At 40.6% G+C, this 17,540-nt stretch overlaps 1 protein-coding gene across 1 annotated transcript in view; it reads left to right on the top strand.

Moving 5' to 3' along the window:
* pcca (propionyl-CoA carboxylase subunit alpha) overlaps positions 1 to 17,540 on the top strand; it is a 144,881-nt gene that overhangs the window by 120,484 nt on the left and 6,857 nt on the right. The window contains exons 18-20 of the mRNA XM_077495230.1: positions 12,813 to 12,915; positions 15,923 to 16,021; positions 16,111 to 16,164. Of these exons, the coding sequence (XP_077351356.1) occupies positions 12,813 to 12,915; positions 15,923 to 16,021; positions 16,111 to 16,164 (256 nt within the window). The remainder of the gene's footprint in view (positions 1 to 12,812; positions 12,916 to 15,922; positions 16,022 to 16,110; positions 16,165 to 17,540) is intronic.

Raw genomic sequence — 17,540 nt, 5'->3', positions numbered from 1 at the left:
ATTCAATGCCAAACATGAAAATCATTTTTTTCTCCATTGTTTGTGAATAAATGTGTTGTGCTTAGAAAAGATCCCTTGTCATCCGTGATTATAATATGTAGGGTAGGCTACAAATGTAGGCTGAATGATAAAGCATAGTACTGAAAAACAAAACTAAATAGTTGGAGTTGACATTTTTACTGATCCGGCCCACCTGAGAACAGAAAGTCTGGATCCGGCCCCAGAGCCAAACTGAGTTTGACATGCCTGATCTAGATGGAGCAAGACTACCACCAAGTGGTGAAACTTGGAACTATCCTTACTGACAGTTATACCAAGTAACTTCATTTTACAGGTTTATACAATGACAATTCTTGCTAAATAACTGAACTACGAATGATTCATGTTAGGTCTTTGTGTGTATGAACGTCCTATCTCATTTGTATTCCATAAGGAATTAAATGTAATCAATATCTTGCAGTTAGTCAGATTAGACAAGTAGGAACTACCTTGAAAAATTAGTTTATGATGCGTTAATCGCAATGTGTGATAAACGTTGGTTTTTGGGAAAACTGACTTGCCAGCCTGACTTAAATTTAATGTCTAACTATTAATCCTTGTAATAATTTGCTTTTTAAAGTCTGCGTTGAGCGAATAGAAGGGTTTGGTGCCACCACCCACTATTAGCCCCGCCCAGAGACTTTAAAACAATGAGGCGAGCCCCCTCTCGTCCTCTTCCTCTTACTCTTACCCTTCCTGCAAGCTTCCTACTTCCCCATCGTTTTTCTTTTGCTAGTACAACGAACCACTGAATATTGAGTGTAGTGACTTTAGATGAATGACTGATAAAGAAAGGATTTTGTCGTTGTTTGCTCCTGTGAACCAAAGCAAACGTGCCCCTAAGAGGTTACTGCGGTAACTACATTTTACCTCCGTACCTTCCTAAATTATTAATTCATCAAAAAGACGACCAAATTATTGCTACAGATGACATGGTGTGGTTTTAAGCCGACTTACAAAAATACAGTACAGGCCAAAAGTTTGGACACACCTTCTCATTCAATACATTTTCTTTATTTTCATGACTATGTATGTTGTAGATTCTCACCGAAGGAATCAAAACTATGACAACAATTGAACACATTTGGAGTTATGTAAAAAAGGTTAAAATAATACAATAAATACATCAATAAATAGCCACCCTTTTCTCTGAAAACTTTTTCGCACATTCTTGGCATTCTCTTGATGAGCTTCATAAGATAGCTACCTGAAAGAGTTTTTCAAAAGTCTTTTAGGAGTTCCCAGAGATAAGAATGCCAAAAGTATGCAAAAAAGTAACCAGAGCAAAGGACGGCTATTTTGAAGAATTTATAATATTAAACATGTTTTCAGTAATTTCACCTTTTTTTTTTTTTGTTAAGCGCATAACTCCACATCAGTTCATACATATTTTTGATGCCTTCAGTGATAATCTACAAAGTAACCAGTCATGAGAATAAAGCAAATGCATTGAATAAGAAAGTGTGTCCAAACCTTTGACCTGTGCTGTATATAGTGTTGTTCCGATACTGTTTTTTGGCCCCCATACCGATTCCGATTCCCAGCTTTGCAGTATCGGCCGATACCGATACCATAGCGATACCTAAGGTTTTTTCCCCTCAACATCAACATCAACAAAAAGCTGTCCTGCCATTAGTTCAGAGCATTCAAGGGCCAATACTATATCTTTTTTTTTTAAAGAGCTCAGAATTGTTCATTCGGTAGTCTTACCGATTCAACGTCTTGTCATCATTGCTCTTTTTTTTTTTTTTTTTCTTTTTTTTTTTTTGTGTGTGTGTATGTGTGCGTGCGTTTGCGTGCGTGCGTTTGCGTGCGTGCGTTTGCGTGCGTTTGCGCGCGTGCGTGCGTGTGCGTGCGTGCAAATACGTATAAATTTATACTCATTCATTCACCTAAAACCTTATAAATATCCCATTACCCTTCGCCTTAACCAGGTACTTCAGAATCTTGCCAGAGTCGTGAGGTTTAAATGGTCAGGAGACCAGAGAAAAGGTCAGAAAAAAAAGAAATAAAGAGAAAAGAAAGGTAAATCAAAGTGAAATCCAGCACCGACCAAACACTTCCTGCCTTCCCCATGATTACAAAATCAAAGTCTTACGCCAACCCCGGAAGCCTCTAAATTCCAGCAAATTTAGCGAGATCTCAAGAGCCCAGAGGAAAAACTAAAGAGAGGAAGGAGGGAAGGATCGAAAAGGCAGAGTGAGATCCATAGAAGCCAGTACATCCAATCCATCAAAGTGAAGTCCAGCACCAACAAGACCCCTCCTGCGTGGTTACAAAACCAGAGTCTTATGCCAACCCCAGAAACCTCATACTTCTAATAAATTAAGATCTCAAGTGACCAGAGGAAAAACTAAAGAGAGGAAGGAGGGAAGGATAGATAAAGCAAAGTGAGAACCACAGACACCAGCACCAACTGATTCAAGGGGCTGTGGGAGGGAGAGGGTACTTCTGTTGAGTTTCAGTAGATGCTGGTGCGACGGATCTGGCATGCATAAGGACCACCACCAAAGAAAGAAGCCGTCAACCGTGGTCCAGCAAAGCGAGCACCCCCCCCCCCCCCCCCGGAATCCCCAGGCCGCGGCAGCACCAAGGCCACCCCCAAGCCACCCGAGCGGACACCGGTCGGCGAGCCGACCCAGACACCCGGAACACCCCCGCCCCAGCCCCGGCCCACACCCCCGAGCCCAAGGCCGCAGAACGAGGCCCAGCGGGCCCCCACAGCGCCCCACCTGTCCCCAGCCCCCATCCCCCCACGACCCCCCCGCACCCCACCCAAACCCGCCATCCACCACGACCCAGGCCCCACCACCCCCGACCCCCAAACCCCCGAACACACCCCGACCCCCCCCAAACAAGCCGCCCCCCCCCCCCCCCCCGATGGCCGCCACCCCCCCCGCGAACCCGGCCCCCCGCGAGAACCCCCCCTCCCCCCCCCGGAAACCGGCACCGGGCAGCAGCGCAGAGAGGGAAGATGTGCCCAACCCACCTCCAGCCGCGCGAGATTTGCACAGCGGCGGGAGGGGGGAAGCAGAGGAGGAAGCACCAGGGGAGAAGGCGGAACACCAGAACACCGAGCCCGGTGGGGAGAGGCCCCGGTCGTCACGTCAGAGTACTAGTGACACCTAACCCTGTTACTGAGTCCGCCAGCTCGCCGACTGGCGAGCTCTACACTTACACCGTGAATGTGGCCCCACCCAGTGTATATACAAGTGTGTGCGTGTGGTGCATTAAAATTGGGAGCAGGTGAGTCAGAGCAGAGGGAAAAAATTTCCCCTACTCCGACACACCCGTATCCCCCCCAAAAAAATTAATATGTATATGTGTGGTGCATTAAAAAAGGGAATGGAGGGACAAAGTGGTGGGGCAGGGACACAAATGGGGGGGACCACAGCGCTGCCAGGCACTGCAGTCCATCCCCTCTGATAACTCCCCGCCCCAACTCACCCCTCCCTTTGGACGTGAGGTGCATTAAAATTGGAGGGGAGTTGAAGGGTGAAGACGGTGTTTCCACCCTTCCCCACCCCACCAAGAAATGTGTTGTGTGCCCTATGTGTATATTTACAAAGTGTATAGTGCAAGCTAGTGAAGTGAGTAAGAGGAGCGACCAGCGGGGCCTCACCCAACCCGGCGGGTGTAGGTGGCACGCCCGCCCCCCAGCACCCCCACCCCCACCCGCCCCCCACCTCATCCACCCGGCACCACAATGGGCGGACAGCCAGCGCAGCAGGGCTACCGGACAGCCCACCGGCCACCGGAGCCCGCCCGGGGCGCCAGGAGTTATACCGGAGTGGGGCAGGCCCCAAACCCTCGCCCGGCCCCCGGAGCCCGACGCCCGGGCCGGGGAGGGAGCCCCAGGCCCAGGGAGAGGGAGGGGGAGGGGCCGCAGGGCAGACAGGGAAGGGGGGGGGGGGGCGGGGAGAAGACGACAAGAAGGCGAAAGGGCGGCTGCAGGGCAGGAGGCGGGGGGGGGAGGAGGAGGGAGGGCGACAAGGGAAAAGGGACCGGGAGGCAGAGGAGGATGGGCGGGAGGAGGCGAGGAGGGAGGGGCGACGGGGGGGAGGAAGGGGGAGGGGAGAGGGAACCACGGGGCACACCGGAGGCCCACCCACCCCGAACCGCGCCGCCGGGCACGGAGCAGCGGACCGCGCCGGGACGGCACCGCCCCGGGCACCAGGGGAAGCACCCCAACACCGCACCCCACAGGGGGCCCAGGGAGCGGCCAAGACGCAACCGCCACCGAGCAGACAACGGGGGGGGGGGGGCAGAACCACCCCCGCCCGACCACAGGGGACGGCGTCAAGAAAATTGACTAATTAGCATGCAGTAACACCAAGTGTTGATGCTTAGTGCCCACTAGAAATAGATCTTAAGGAGTTATTGAGTATAGTGTCGTATAGTGTGGTATGCTCGAGCCCACTAGCAGCAACTAGGTTCCTGACTATATAAAAATAAAAACAATCAGATACAAAATACCAAATACAGAAGCAGCGAAAACAGAAGTTGTAACGATGTGGTGGCTCTCGTTAACAGGCAGAATCTTGGCAGGATTAAGTTGCCAAATTGAGATTAAAATATTCTATGTACATAGACCATATTTGTTTAAATCTTGATACTTGATTTTTATTTAAGGCAGAGATTTTTTCCATTGAGATATAATTTATTAGTAAGTTTAACCAGTGGTCGATATTTAGAGATTGTTTATTTTTCCAATTGACAAGGATTATTTTTTTAACAATAGTAAGGGCTATAAATATAGATTGAGATTGTTTACATGGTAGCTCAGTTATTGTTAAGTCACCTAGTAAACACAATCTTGGAGATAAAGGAAGCCTACAGTTTAATATATCAGCGAGCTTTTCCAAGATTTTAGTCCAGAAATGCAGCACTGGAGTACATGACCATAAAGCATGAAGATAAGTATCGGCAGTGTTTTGTGAGCACTGGAGACAAATGTCGGAGTCAGAGAGTCCCATTTTTTTCATCATATATTGTGTAATATATGTTCTATGAAGTATCTTATATTGGATAAGTTGCAAATTTGTCTGTTTGGTCATTTTAAATACATTTTCACAGATTTGGGTCCAAAAGTCTGGTTCCGGAACTATAGACAAGTCTTTTTCCCATTTTAAAGTCGGTAAATACGTTTTATTTGTGTATAAAAATAACTTATATATTTTTGATATTTTCTTTATTGTTGTTGGAGAAAGCTTTATAATATCTTTAGCTAAGACAGGCAGTTGGAGCGTATCCTGAAGTGTTGGGATTTGTTTCTTAACCATATTTTTAACTTGCAGATAATGTAAGAAATTTCCCTTTTTTATTTCATATTTCTGGACCAAGTTTGTATACGATATAAACTTATTATCTGAGAAAAGATGATGAAGGTGTGTAATTCCTTTCTGCTCCCATAGGCTTAAATGGAACGACTGATTATTAAGTTGAAAGTCGGGGTTATGCCAAATGGGAGAGAGCCCACAGGGCGCCAATTGGGAGTTTGTAATTTCTAATGCCTTCCACCAGGCAGTCAGGGTGGCGGCTATCATTGGGTTTTTAAAACAATTATGTCGTCTTATTGATTTTGTAATAAAGAGTAAATCTGACAGTCTAAGATTATTACAATCCTTCTGCTCCAATTCCAACCAACAGTTAGTATCTCTGTTGGGTTGTGTCCATAGCACAAGATATTGTAGTTGATTAGCTAAATAATAGTACATAAAGTTTGGTGCCTCTAAACCTCCTTTAGATTTACTTTCCTGAAGAGTAGATAGACTAATTTTGGCTTTTTTTTTATTCCAATAGAATTTTATGATAGCAGAGTCTAGCGATTGGAACCAGTTAGACGTAGGTTTAAATGGAATCATTGAAAATAAATAATTAATCTTTGGTAAAACTTTCATTTTTATAGTAGCTATCCGTCCTATTAAAGAGATCGGAAGATTATTCCAGCGCTCCAGGTCACTACGGATACTATCCAATAATGGTGAAAAATTTAAAGAAGTTAATTCAGTTAACTTAGGTGAAATTTTAACACCTAAGTATTTTAAATTACCTGTAGGAAAGGAGTAGTGTGGATCCTGACTTGTAGGATTCCATGAATTTTCTGTAATAGGTAATAATGTTGATTTTGTCCAGTTAATAGAGTAATCTGATAAGTGAGAGAATTTAGTTATTAATTTAAATGCTTCCCCTAGCGAGATAGCAGGTTCTTCTAAATAGAGTAATATATCATCGGCATATAGATTAATTTTATGTTCTATTGTCCCGGAGTGGATTCCTTGGATCCGTCTATCCTGACGTATAGCTAATGCAAGCGGCTCAATAAATATAGCAAATAATAAAGGAGAAATTGGGCACCCTTGTCTTGTTCCCCTTTGTAAAGTAAAACTCTGTGATGTAATCCCATTAGTAGTAACTGTAGCTTTAGGAGAATCATATAATATTGAGACCCATTGAATGAATGACTCCCCGAAGCCGAATTTATTTAAGACAGCAAAGAGGAAGGACCAGTTAACTTTATCGAATGCTTTTTCTGCATCCAGCGAAATAACAACTGCCTTTTTATCATACCGCTGTGACATACTAATCAAGTTAAAGAGTCTCCTAATATTATTAGTAGAATGACGACCTTTAATAAAACCTGTTTGATCACTATGAATAATTGTCGAGATTACCGTCTCTAATCGAGATGCCAAGGCCTTAGCGATAATTTTAATATCGGTATTAATTAGTGATATCGGTCGGTAACTTGACGGGAGGGTAGGGTCTTTTTCTGGCTTTAATAAAAGTTTAATTGCTGCTATATTCATATCTTGACGTATATCACCTTTACTTTTAATTTCAGTTACTACTCTTAGAAATAATGGAGCAAACATTAACCAGAAATGTTTAAAAAATATAGCCGGAAAGCCGTCTGGACCAGGTGCTCTGCCATTAGGCATACTGTCTAAAGCACGATACAACTCATCTATAGTAAGCGGGGTATCGAGAATATCTTTATGTTCAATAGATAACTGAGGTATATTTAAGCTGTTTAGGAATTCCTCAATATATTCAGGGTTAGGTCTATTAATTTCTGTGTATAGATTTCGATAATAGTTATAAAAAATATGGTTAATTTCTTCTGGTGATTGTGTGCATTCACCATTTATATCTTTAATAGCCGTTATAAGAGATTTTTCCCGATTCCGTTGAAGTTGATTTGCCAGGAATTTACCTGATTTATTATTATGTTCAAAATTATTATATCTCAACTGTTGTATTATAAACTCTGTCTTTTTAGATAACATGTTATCTAACTGTATTTTTATATTCTGTAGTTCTATCCATATTTGATTATTTGGGTTTAATACATATTCATCCGTTAGTTGTTTAATTTTATCTTCCAGGTATTTTTCTAATTTTTGATCCTGTTTCTTTTTATAAGTTGAATATGATATAATTTTCCCTCTAATTACCGCTTTCCCTGCTTCCCAGAGAAGAGATGGAGATATATTTGGAGAGTCATTTATTTCCAAAAAATCTGCCCACTCCCTTCTAATAATTTTATCAAACTCTACGTCTTTCAGTAATGAGATGTTAAAACGCCATATCGGGGGAGGTTTAAAGGTAGAGTCAATTTGTAGAGTGAGGGAGACTGGTGCATGATCACTTATAATTATAGAATGTATTTTTATAGCAGTTTTATCAACAATAGAATTATTTGTAAGGAAAAAATCAATTCTTGAGAATGATCGGTGCACAGCAGAGAAGAAAGTAAATTCCTTCTTAGTTGGGTTTTGAAGTCTCCAGCCATCGCTGAGGCCAAAATCCTCCATATATTCATCTATTACTTTAGCGGATCGTAATCGCCTTGTATATATCGTATTATTAGAACGATCTATTAACGGGTTCAAGACCGTGTTAAAATCACCTCCAATAATAATAGTAGAATTTGTTGCTAAATCGAGTAACCGAGAGAAAAATTCATGGAAAAAATCAGGGTCATCATTATTTGGGGCATATAAATTACCAATTGTATATACTTTATTAAATATAGTTACCTGGATAATAATATATCGGCCCTCTAAATCTGTTACTATATTATTTAGAGTAAAGAATAAATTCTTATGTATAAGTATAGAGACACCTCTTTGTCTACTATTATAGGAGGCAGAGTAAACTTGACTAAAATTTTTATCTATAAATAATTTTTCTTCTGATTTTTGTAAGTGGGTTTCTTGTAGGAGACAAATATCTGCCTTAAATTTTGAGAGATGGTCTAAAATTTTTATTCTTTTTGCCTGGGAGCGAGCGCCACACACATTCCAGGAGACCAGAACTAATTTCTGCATACAAGCAATATAGACTCAGTCTTATGTATACATCTATATAAGCTGCTTATTAATATTAACATATTGTAGGATAGCAAAAGAGTAATTAGGCAATTTATATAATTTATATAAAGAGAGAGATAGCAAGTAGATAAGTATAATAGTGAAGAAACGTGGGGGGAAGTGAGTGTGAAGGAAATCTGTGGGGGATTCAACATAACAATACACCAGTAAATGGTGACCTAAGCGAGATTATTATTATTATTATTAATTTATTTTTTTTAAGAATATATTTTTATATTATTATTATTATTATTATTATTATTACTATATAGCCTATGCATAATATAAATTCATATTCTATTTTGTAACCCATTATCCATACATATACATACATATACATATACATATATATACATATATACACATATACATACACATACATATACATATACATACGTCAAATAATCACACAATGCTCGGCTCTACCAATTGTCAGTTAGAACAGCCAAGGGGTCGAGGTTGGGTTTCGGAATAGCTGGCCGTCGATATATAATTTATCAACGACCATCGAAGTCCGTTTACCCTGCTGTCTATTTTGTTTCATTATAGGAAACAGTACTTTTCGCCGCTCGTTTATCTCTCTTGGGAATTGATCATTCATCCCGAAAGATGTCCCTTTGAGCTCCCGTCCTTTACTTTTTACCAATTCTTTATGTTTAAAATGTTCAAACTTAGCAATAATAGGACGGGGCTTATTGCCCTTACGAGCTCCGAGCCGGTGTACACGGTGAAAAGAGATATTATTTACCGTCTCCTGTGGGATCTTTAGCGATGATGTCATGAATTTTTTTATCTCACTCTCTGGATTATCTGGAGAATTTTCGGATATACCTGAGAATATTAGATTTTCCCGCATACTACGGGATTGAACATCTAAGACCGTTTCCTTTAGCATTTTATTTTCCTTTTTAATCGTCTCCAACTCGGCTGTGACAGCGACGAGAGAGGAGCGTAGCTCGGAGTTATCGCATTGGAGATCGCTTACCTGTTGGCTAACGAATTCCAAACTTGCCTTTAATTCTTTGACGTCCTCGCGGAGAAGACAGAGGACGTCAAGTTTTTTATTTATGGAATCCAGCATACTCACCGATACGTCGGCGGTTGCTAAATCGTCCGTGTCTGTTGACGAGTCATTTTTCCTTTTTTTTTTCGAAGGATTATCCCGACTAGCCGCCAGATCATCCATCGCGCAGCTATAAAAATAATCGTCAATAAAACGTTCGAGGTCGTCCACACTGGATAATATTTCCGATCTTTCTTAGAAAAGAAAAAAATCGAATTTATCTAATCATTAAATTCGGGTTTAATTAGAAATATAAAGCTAATTCTATTTTAGCAGCAGAGCGCCGCCATGTTAGATTTTCCCAGTCTCGCTACCGGTCACGCGATAGTCACAGCATCTCGCGATGGGAAATGTAGTTCCGATGGGAAAGGTTCGATGTAGGTTAAATGTAATCAATATCTTGCAGTTAGTCAGATTAGACAAGTAGGAACTACCTTGAAAAATTAGTTTATGATGCGTTAATCGTAATGTGTGATAAACGTTGGTTTTTGGGAAAACTGACTTGCCAGCCTGACTTAAATTTAATGTCTAACTATTAATCCTTGTAATAATTTGCTTTTTAAAGTCTGCGTTGAGCGAATAGAAGGGTTTGGTGCCACCACCCACTATTAGCCCCGCCCAGAGACTTTAAAACAATGAGGCGAGCCCCCTCTCGTCCTCTTCCTCTTACTCTTACCCTTCCTGCAAGCTTCCTACTTCCCCATCGTTTTTCTTTTGCTAGTACAACGAACCACTGAATATTGAGTGTAGTGACTTTAGATGAATGACTGATAAAGAAAGGATTTTGTCGTTGTTTGCTCCTGTGAACCAAAGCAAACGTGCCCCTAAGAGGTTACTGCGGTAACTACATTTTACCTCCGTACCTTCCTAAATTATTAATTCATCAAAAAGACGACCAAATTATTGCTACAGATGACATGGTGTGGTTTTAAGCCGACTTACAAAAATACAGTACAGGCCAAAAGTTTGGACACACCTTCTCATTCAATACATTTTCTTTATTTTCATGACTATGTATGTTGTAGATTCTCACCGAAGGAATCAAAACTATGACAACAATTGAACACATTTGGAGTTATGTAAAAAAGGTTAAAATAATACAATAAATACATCAATAAATAGCCACCCTTTTCTCTGAAAACTTTTTCGCACATTCTTGGCATTCTCTTGATGAGCTTCATAAGATAGCTACCTGAAAGAGTTTTTCAAAAGTCTTTTAGGAGTTCCCAGAGATAAGAATGCCAAAAGTATGCAAAAAAGTAACCAGAGCAAAGGACGGCTATTTTGAAGAATTTATAATATTAAACATGTTTTCAGTAATTTCACCTTTTTTTTTTTTTGTTAAGCGCATAACTCCACATCAGTTCATACATATTTTTGATGCCTTCAGTGATAATCTACAAAGTAACCAGTCATGAGAATAAAGCAAATGCATTGAATAAGAAAGTGTGTCCAAACCTTTGACCTGTGCTGTATAGTGTTGTTCCGATACTGTTTTTTGGCCCCCATACCGATTCCGATTCCCAGCTTTGCAGTATCGGCCGATACCGATACCATAGCGATACCTAAGGTTTTTTCCCCTCAACATCAACATCAACAAAAAGCTGTCCTGCCATTAGTTCAGAGCATTCAAGGGCCAATACTATATCTTAGATCGGCCTGCAGTGAACATGTCACATATCAGTGAATGTTGTGCACGAGCAAGACACAAGATTCTGCATCCAAAATATTATATTAGTGTTGGAATTAACCGATACCGATACCGCTGTTTTAATGTATTATCGGCACCTCTGCCGATACCAGTATCGGTATTGGAACAGTTCGTGGGCAGTTCGTCGGAGGTGATGGGCTGTCCGGACCCTCGTTTTTCTGGCAAATGGTGAATGGCGAGAAACTTAAAAAAACAACAACAACACAACAACAACTGGTGGACAATTATTCACAGACGGACGCCTGTTTTGCTGACGACTGAAGGAAGCAAGTGCTCTGGTGTTTGTTGCTTAAGAGGACTGTATGTGTGTGAAATTGACTACTACTGTTTTCAATAAAAGATAAGAATAAACAAGCCCCAAAATAAGCAATACTAATCCGTGAAGTCCAGGCTCCGGCCTTCTTGGGTGGAGTTTGCATGTTCTCCCCGTGCACGCGTGGGTCTTCTCCGGGTACTCCGGTCTCCTCCCACATTCCATGGACATGCATGGCAGATTAATTGGGTGCTCCGAATTGTCCCTAGGTGTGCTTGTGAGTGTGGAAGGTTGTTCGTCTCTGTGTGCCCTGCGATTGGCTGGCAACCAGTCCAGGGTGTCCCCCCCGCCTACTGCCCAGAGCCAGCTGAGATAGGCGCCAGCATCCCCCGTGACCCTTGTGAGGAATAAGCAGTCAAGAAAATGGATGGATGGATGGATAATCAGTGAAGCAGAGAAGTGGTTCTCAACATTATTTTAGTTAGTAGTGTTGTTCCGATACCGTTTTTTTGGCTCCCAATACCAATACCGATACCCAGCTTTGCAGTATCGGCCGATACCGATACCATACCGATACTTAAGTTGTTTTTTTTCCCTCAACATGAAAAAGCTGTCCTGCTATTGGTTCAGAGCATTCAAGGGCCAATAGGATATTTTAGATCGGCATGCAGTGAACATGTCACATATCAGTGAATGTCGTGCACCAGCAAGACACAAGATGCTGCATCCAAAATCCTATATTAGCGTTGGAATTAATGGTATCGGCATGTTACTTGTGAGTAATCACCGATACCGATACCACTGTTTTAATGCAGTATCGGCACCTCTGCCGATAACAGTATCGGTATCGGAACAACACTAGTTAGTAGTTTAGTTGTATTTACTGTATGCTTCCATTGCTCTTATTGTGCCTTTACTGTGCACATTGAGATTTATTTTATCAATGTAAAGTGCATTATAGGTCAAATCTATTATTATTATTAAACACTCGCTCAAACATTAATCTTAGAATTACTCTCAGATCAAATTTTAATCAGTCTCCTTTCAGCAGTTGATCAGAGACGTGATCTCAACATGCATGACGTCACACACGTTTGCTACAAGCTAGCTCATAAACAAGCAGCTGCTGCGTTTGTGATGGGAATGGTCCAATCTTCCAGTCCCATCCAAACTGCCTCTCCTCCAAGCGCCGAAACTCCATCTCCACGCCCCGCGCACACCACCGCGCTTAGCGGCGACGTTAGCGTCCTCAGCTCCACCGCCAAGATGACTTGACTATACTGTAGTAAATCATTTTGAACTGGCGAATACCATCTAAGATGGTTTTAGTCAGGCTTAAAATGTAATCGGTGTTGTGTGTTTTCATTGCAGGATACCCTCAATACCTGTAGAGAGTAGTTGCTGGGAGTTATGTGCACAGCTGGGAGAGCGATGGCATGAAGTGGAAGTTAATAAATCCGGAGACATGTGTACGGTGAGTAAAACTTATTTTACCTGTCTGTGATCTGTGATACATTTAAGGTATCCTGTGCGTGTTGCAATTTTGTTTGAAATTACGTACAATAATAATGAAATGATCTCGTGGAACGTGAACTGATGGAAAGCTGAGTCAGTTGTTGCATTATTGCTCCAATTTAGTTTTTTTTTTTTTTTTTTTTTTTTTTTACATCAGAGTTGTCCACTTTTTTTATTTTACTTTACTTTTACAGTCAAACCTCGGTTGTCAGGTTTAAACACCATCTATGACATTTTTAAACTGCACAAATGAGGAGACAGACATTAAAATGAGAAAACAAGGCCTTTACTTGTACAAGGAGAAATGAGCGAGAGATGTGTGCTGGTCACAATCCTCTGGCCCACTCTGACACACATTCACATTTTTTGTCTTTTCATGGAGTTCGCTAACAAATAGTCACAAAAGGAGGCGGAGAAATAGCAGCGTTGTGGCATCACAAAATAAACACAGGAGACATCCTTCAACCATAAAACTTTTACGACCACTAATCCTTGAAGGCTGTCTATTGTCCAGGTGTGAAGTTCTTCATTCCCACATTCCAGATGTCCATTCCAGATGTTGAATAAACATGCAGCAGCTCCAAACAGATAGCACAACACTGAGTAAAATGCTTTTACAATTAAATCTATGTAATAAAAGAGAAAATATGGAATAATATATACATAATAGTCCTAAAAAAAAAACTTTTTCCAATTTTTTTTTTTTTTTTTTTTACTATTTTGCACCATAAACTGTACTGTATACCATAAATAGAGAAGGGTAGAAATATACAGTTTTATTTAGATATCCTATCTAAAATGATGAAAAAAACAAAGCAAAATGCAAACATTTATTTTTTAAATTCAATAGTTCTGCGCACTACTTCTCTCTTTTCTTCACCAGCTTTACCACTTGCACTTGCTTTCTTTGGACCCATGATTAGGGGCTAATACACGAAGCAAAACTAAAAAAAAGATTTGCGTAAATAACAATGAACAGGTCTGCTCCAAACGAACTGAACACGAATATGCTACAGAGGAAGCATCCTGGGCATTCGAGTTAGCTCGGCTCCCGAGTGAGTCGCGTTTAGGTACGCTCGGCTTTTTCTCCCGAGTGAGTCGCGTTCAGGTACGCTCGGCTTTTTCTCCCGAGTGAGTCGCGTTCAGGTACGCTCGGCTTTTTCTCCCGAGTGAGTCACGTTCAGGTACGCTCGGCTTTTTTCAGTTTGGTTGAGAGACGAATTTTTGGACGAGTTCTGAGACATAAAATTCTCGAATTTTCTGGTTGAAAACCGATTTGGTTGAGAACAGAAGCGTTCGAAAACCGAGGTTTGACTGTACTACTTTTATTTTACTTTTTTATTTGAGGGCCACATACAGAAAATCAGAAGGACGCAAGGGCCACATAATGTATAAACCAATTTCTTTGTAATATGGCAGTGGGGTTAAAAAAATGCTTAGTTTTAGTTTAGTTTGTTAGTTTCAGTATTGACATACTTCAAACGTCATTATTCCGGTTTATATCAAAATAAATCTACTAAAAATCACATTTCAAATCATCCCCAAAGGCTCATGCATTAAATTAATTACCAAAGACTAAAACGAAGGACGTTTGCTATAATTATAGTTAGTTTTAGTTAGTTTTGTACACATAAAATATAGTTTCAGTTAGTTTTCGTTTTTTAAAAAGCATTTTTATTTTATTTCGGTAACAATATTGTTTTTTGAATTTTAGTTTTAGTTTTTTCATTAGTTTACTAAAATAACCTTTAATGGCACCTGTTTTTCGACACCCTCCCTTCTTACTTTGACCATCTCCAAACATTTTTGTTTTGTTTATTTTATTTGAACTGAGTCAAATGCCATTTTTAGCATATGTCGCGGGCCACTGAAGAATAGACGGTGGGCAACAAATGGCCCCCAGGCCGTAGTTTGGACAACACAGCCTTACATGTATATAAATGAAGTTCGGCAGTGTATCAAACTTCTGTTGTTAGCCTCTCTCTCACGCCGCCACTCGTAACTAGGTAATTCTGCGAGTTTTTATTCCATGGCATTTTTCCATTTACATTTAGATTTGTTAAACAACTCAGGACAGTACATCTTTTGTTTGAAGCCATCCACTTCTCAAGTGAGCAAAGTGTGACTGTTGGGTGTTTTCTAGTGGCTCTGGTGTTGCCTTTTACATAGATTGCTTAATTAAACATTAGATAGTTCTTGTTTTTGGCGTTGGGTTTCACCTCTGAAAACTGCATTTGCTATTAAGCAACCATGAAGACCAGAAAGCCGTGTAAGGGAGAAACGCAAACCATCTTGAAGTTGAGAGAAAATTGGATCGGAACTATGATGATGCTGCCACTACCACGCTTCACTGTATGGGTGAGCTTGGTCATGGTTCCGGGGTTTACAACACAAAAGACACCAGATATGCTACCTCGGTACGAACGGTACTCCGGTTTACATACAACCGGTTTGAATTTCAAGGGTGCGGGTCTAATTACTCAATTTTTGACAAAGGAACAAGATAGGAAGTGAAGCACTATGAATAGAATACTCTCCAGATGCACTACTTTTTCAAAACATGAATGCTCACCAATTATCGAAGATGATGGACTGCTTTTTATATAGCGCATTTAAACTACACCATATAATGCCCAAAGTGCTTTACAATTTAAGCCTCCGCATCCACCCATACACACGTGCGCCATTAGTCACACACCAGTGGTCGGCTGCAGCCATGCAAGGCGCTGCCAGGTCTACTGGGAGCAAATCAGTGTCTTGCTCAAGGACACTTCGACATGGTCACCAGTGGTGAGGATTGAACCCACAACCTCACAGATGGGAGACGACTATGCTACTACTAAGCCCAATGATATACATTAACAATTAATGATATACAACTTGAGGAATTTTGTGTATTTACAGAATGCGCTTGTAAGCACCATTGGAGCGCTTGTGTAACTTCAGAGTGAATTTTCTCTCCATAGGTACACGTGGATGGAGAACGGGTGGATGTCCATGGACAGTGGAACTTGGCTTCCCCACTGCTACCGCTCACTATCAATAGTAAGCACAGACTGTTACAGGTAATGAACAAAACATGCTATTTGTGCACTTTTGTTTTAAATGATTCTCATTACATCTGTGTTCACAATAATGTCATATTTTGGTCTAGTGTCTATCCCGAGATGCTTCAGGACACATAGTTCTACAGTATCTGGGCACATCGGTAAGGTTATTTGTATGAATTTGTTTGTGATGTGACATTCTATAGCCTACTGGGGCTTTTTATCGTGGCTTCGATTTTGGCTTCTCCTGATCTGTAAAATGTAGTAATCGAAGAAAAACGATAAAAACAGAGCAGTACAGCGCGGTGGTGCGTTTACAACTTCTCTACGATGTGAAAGTACCCTGAATGCACCATATTGCTTGTAGCAAACCCGGTATCGGTACCAGATGTGATTGGGCTGTCAGATCATATCGAAGTCGCCTAACGAACATGCTACAGGATTGGCTGGAAATTATCTAGTGGATGTGAAACATTGGAAAGAAAATAAAGATGTAATTTAAATCACAAAATGTATGGACTGGAATTGTAAAAATGTAAATAAACCTAAGAATATAAAAACAAGATATATTGAATACATAATAAAATAGATTGAATAAATGATAAATACACACATTAATTGCCTGAGATGCGACATACTCAGCCATCGAGATATCTTAAGATGTCTTAATAATCAAGATAAGACATCTCAAGGCATTTTGGTACATCAAGATGTCTTAAGACAAATGTTTGAAGACACCATTCCTTGACACAGCAGCACATGGGATGCCGCCCAAACAGATTTTTGTGTCTTGAAGACGGTTAATGTCTTCAAGGCATCTTAAGACATGCAGATCTTAAGATGGCTTTTGAGACATGGTATCATGAGAGAGCAGCACATATGATGCCCCCCAACAGACCCGTCACCAGAAAGAAATTGTGGGGGGGGCATTACCTTTTTTTGGGGGGGCACACTTCATCAACCTAAATCTAATGTTCATCAGGTTGAACAGCGGCATTGTGACAACTGCAAAAGTGCTCAGAAATATTTTCTGTCACTTAAAAGCGGAAATCTGAACTCTAAAAGACAAACTGAAAAAAAATGTGTAATTCATTTTGCATTTATTCAACTCAAAAGTTCATTTGAAACAAATCCACTCTTCACTTCTATAAACAACTATGTCCGAATGAATGACTGCAACCCAGCCCCTTCTATCTGGAATTGGCTAGCACTTGCCTTCATTTGCATGTTGGAATAGGGCTGTACGATATGGATATCATTTTTGCCAGACATCTCTATTCTTTGATCTTTGACTCAGCATGAGACTTCACATCATTTTACTTTTTTTATGGTGGCTTCTGTATTTTGTGTTATTTTATTTCTATACTTATACAGATTTCTTTTTTAGTATTAATTTTATTTGCGTGTATACTTATCTACTTATATTTACTCTAATTAATTTTATTTTGTGTTATTTTATTTCACTTGTGTCTACTAAAAGACAAATTTCTATTCCATGCACAGCACTTTGTATGCAGCAATTTATGTTTTAAAGTGA

The sequence above is a fragment of the Festucalex cinctus genome, chromosome 14, assembly GCF_051991245.1.
Source record: "Festucalex cinctus isolate MCC-2025b chromosome 14, RoL_Fcin_1.0, whole genome shotgun sequence".
In the NCBI taxonomy this organism is placed as follows: Eukaryota; Metazoa; Chordata; class Actinopteri; order Syngnathiformes; family Syngnathidae; genus Festucalex; species Festucalex cinctus.
The sequence above is the reverse complement of the archived record's forward strand: the minus strand, read 5'-3'. Positions and strand labels throughout refer to the sequence as shown.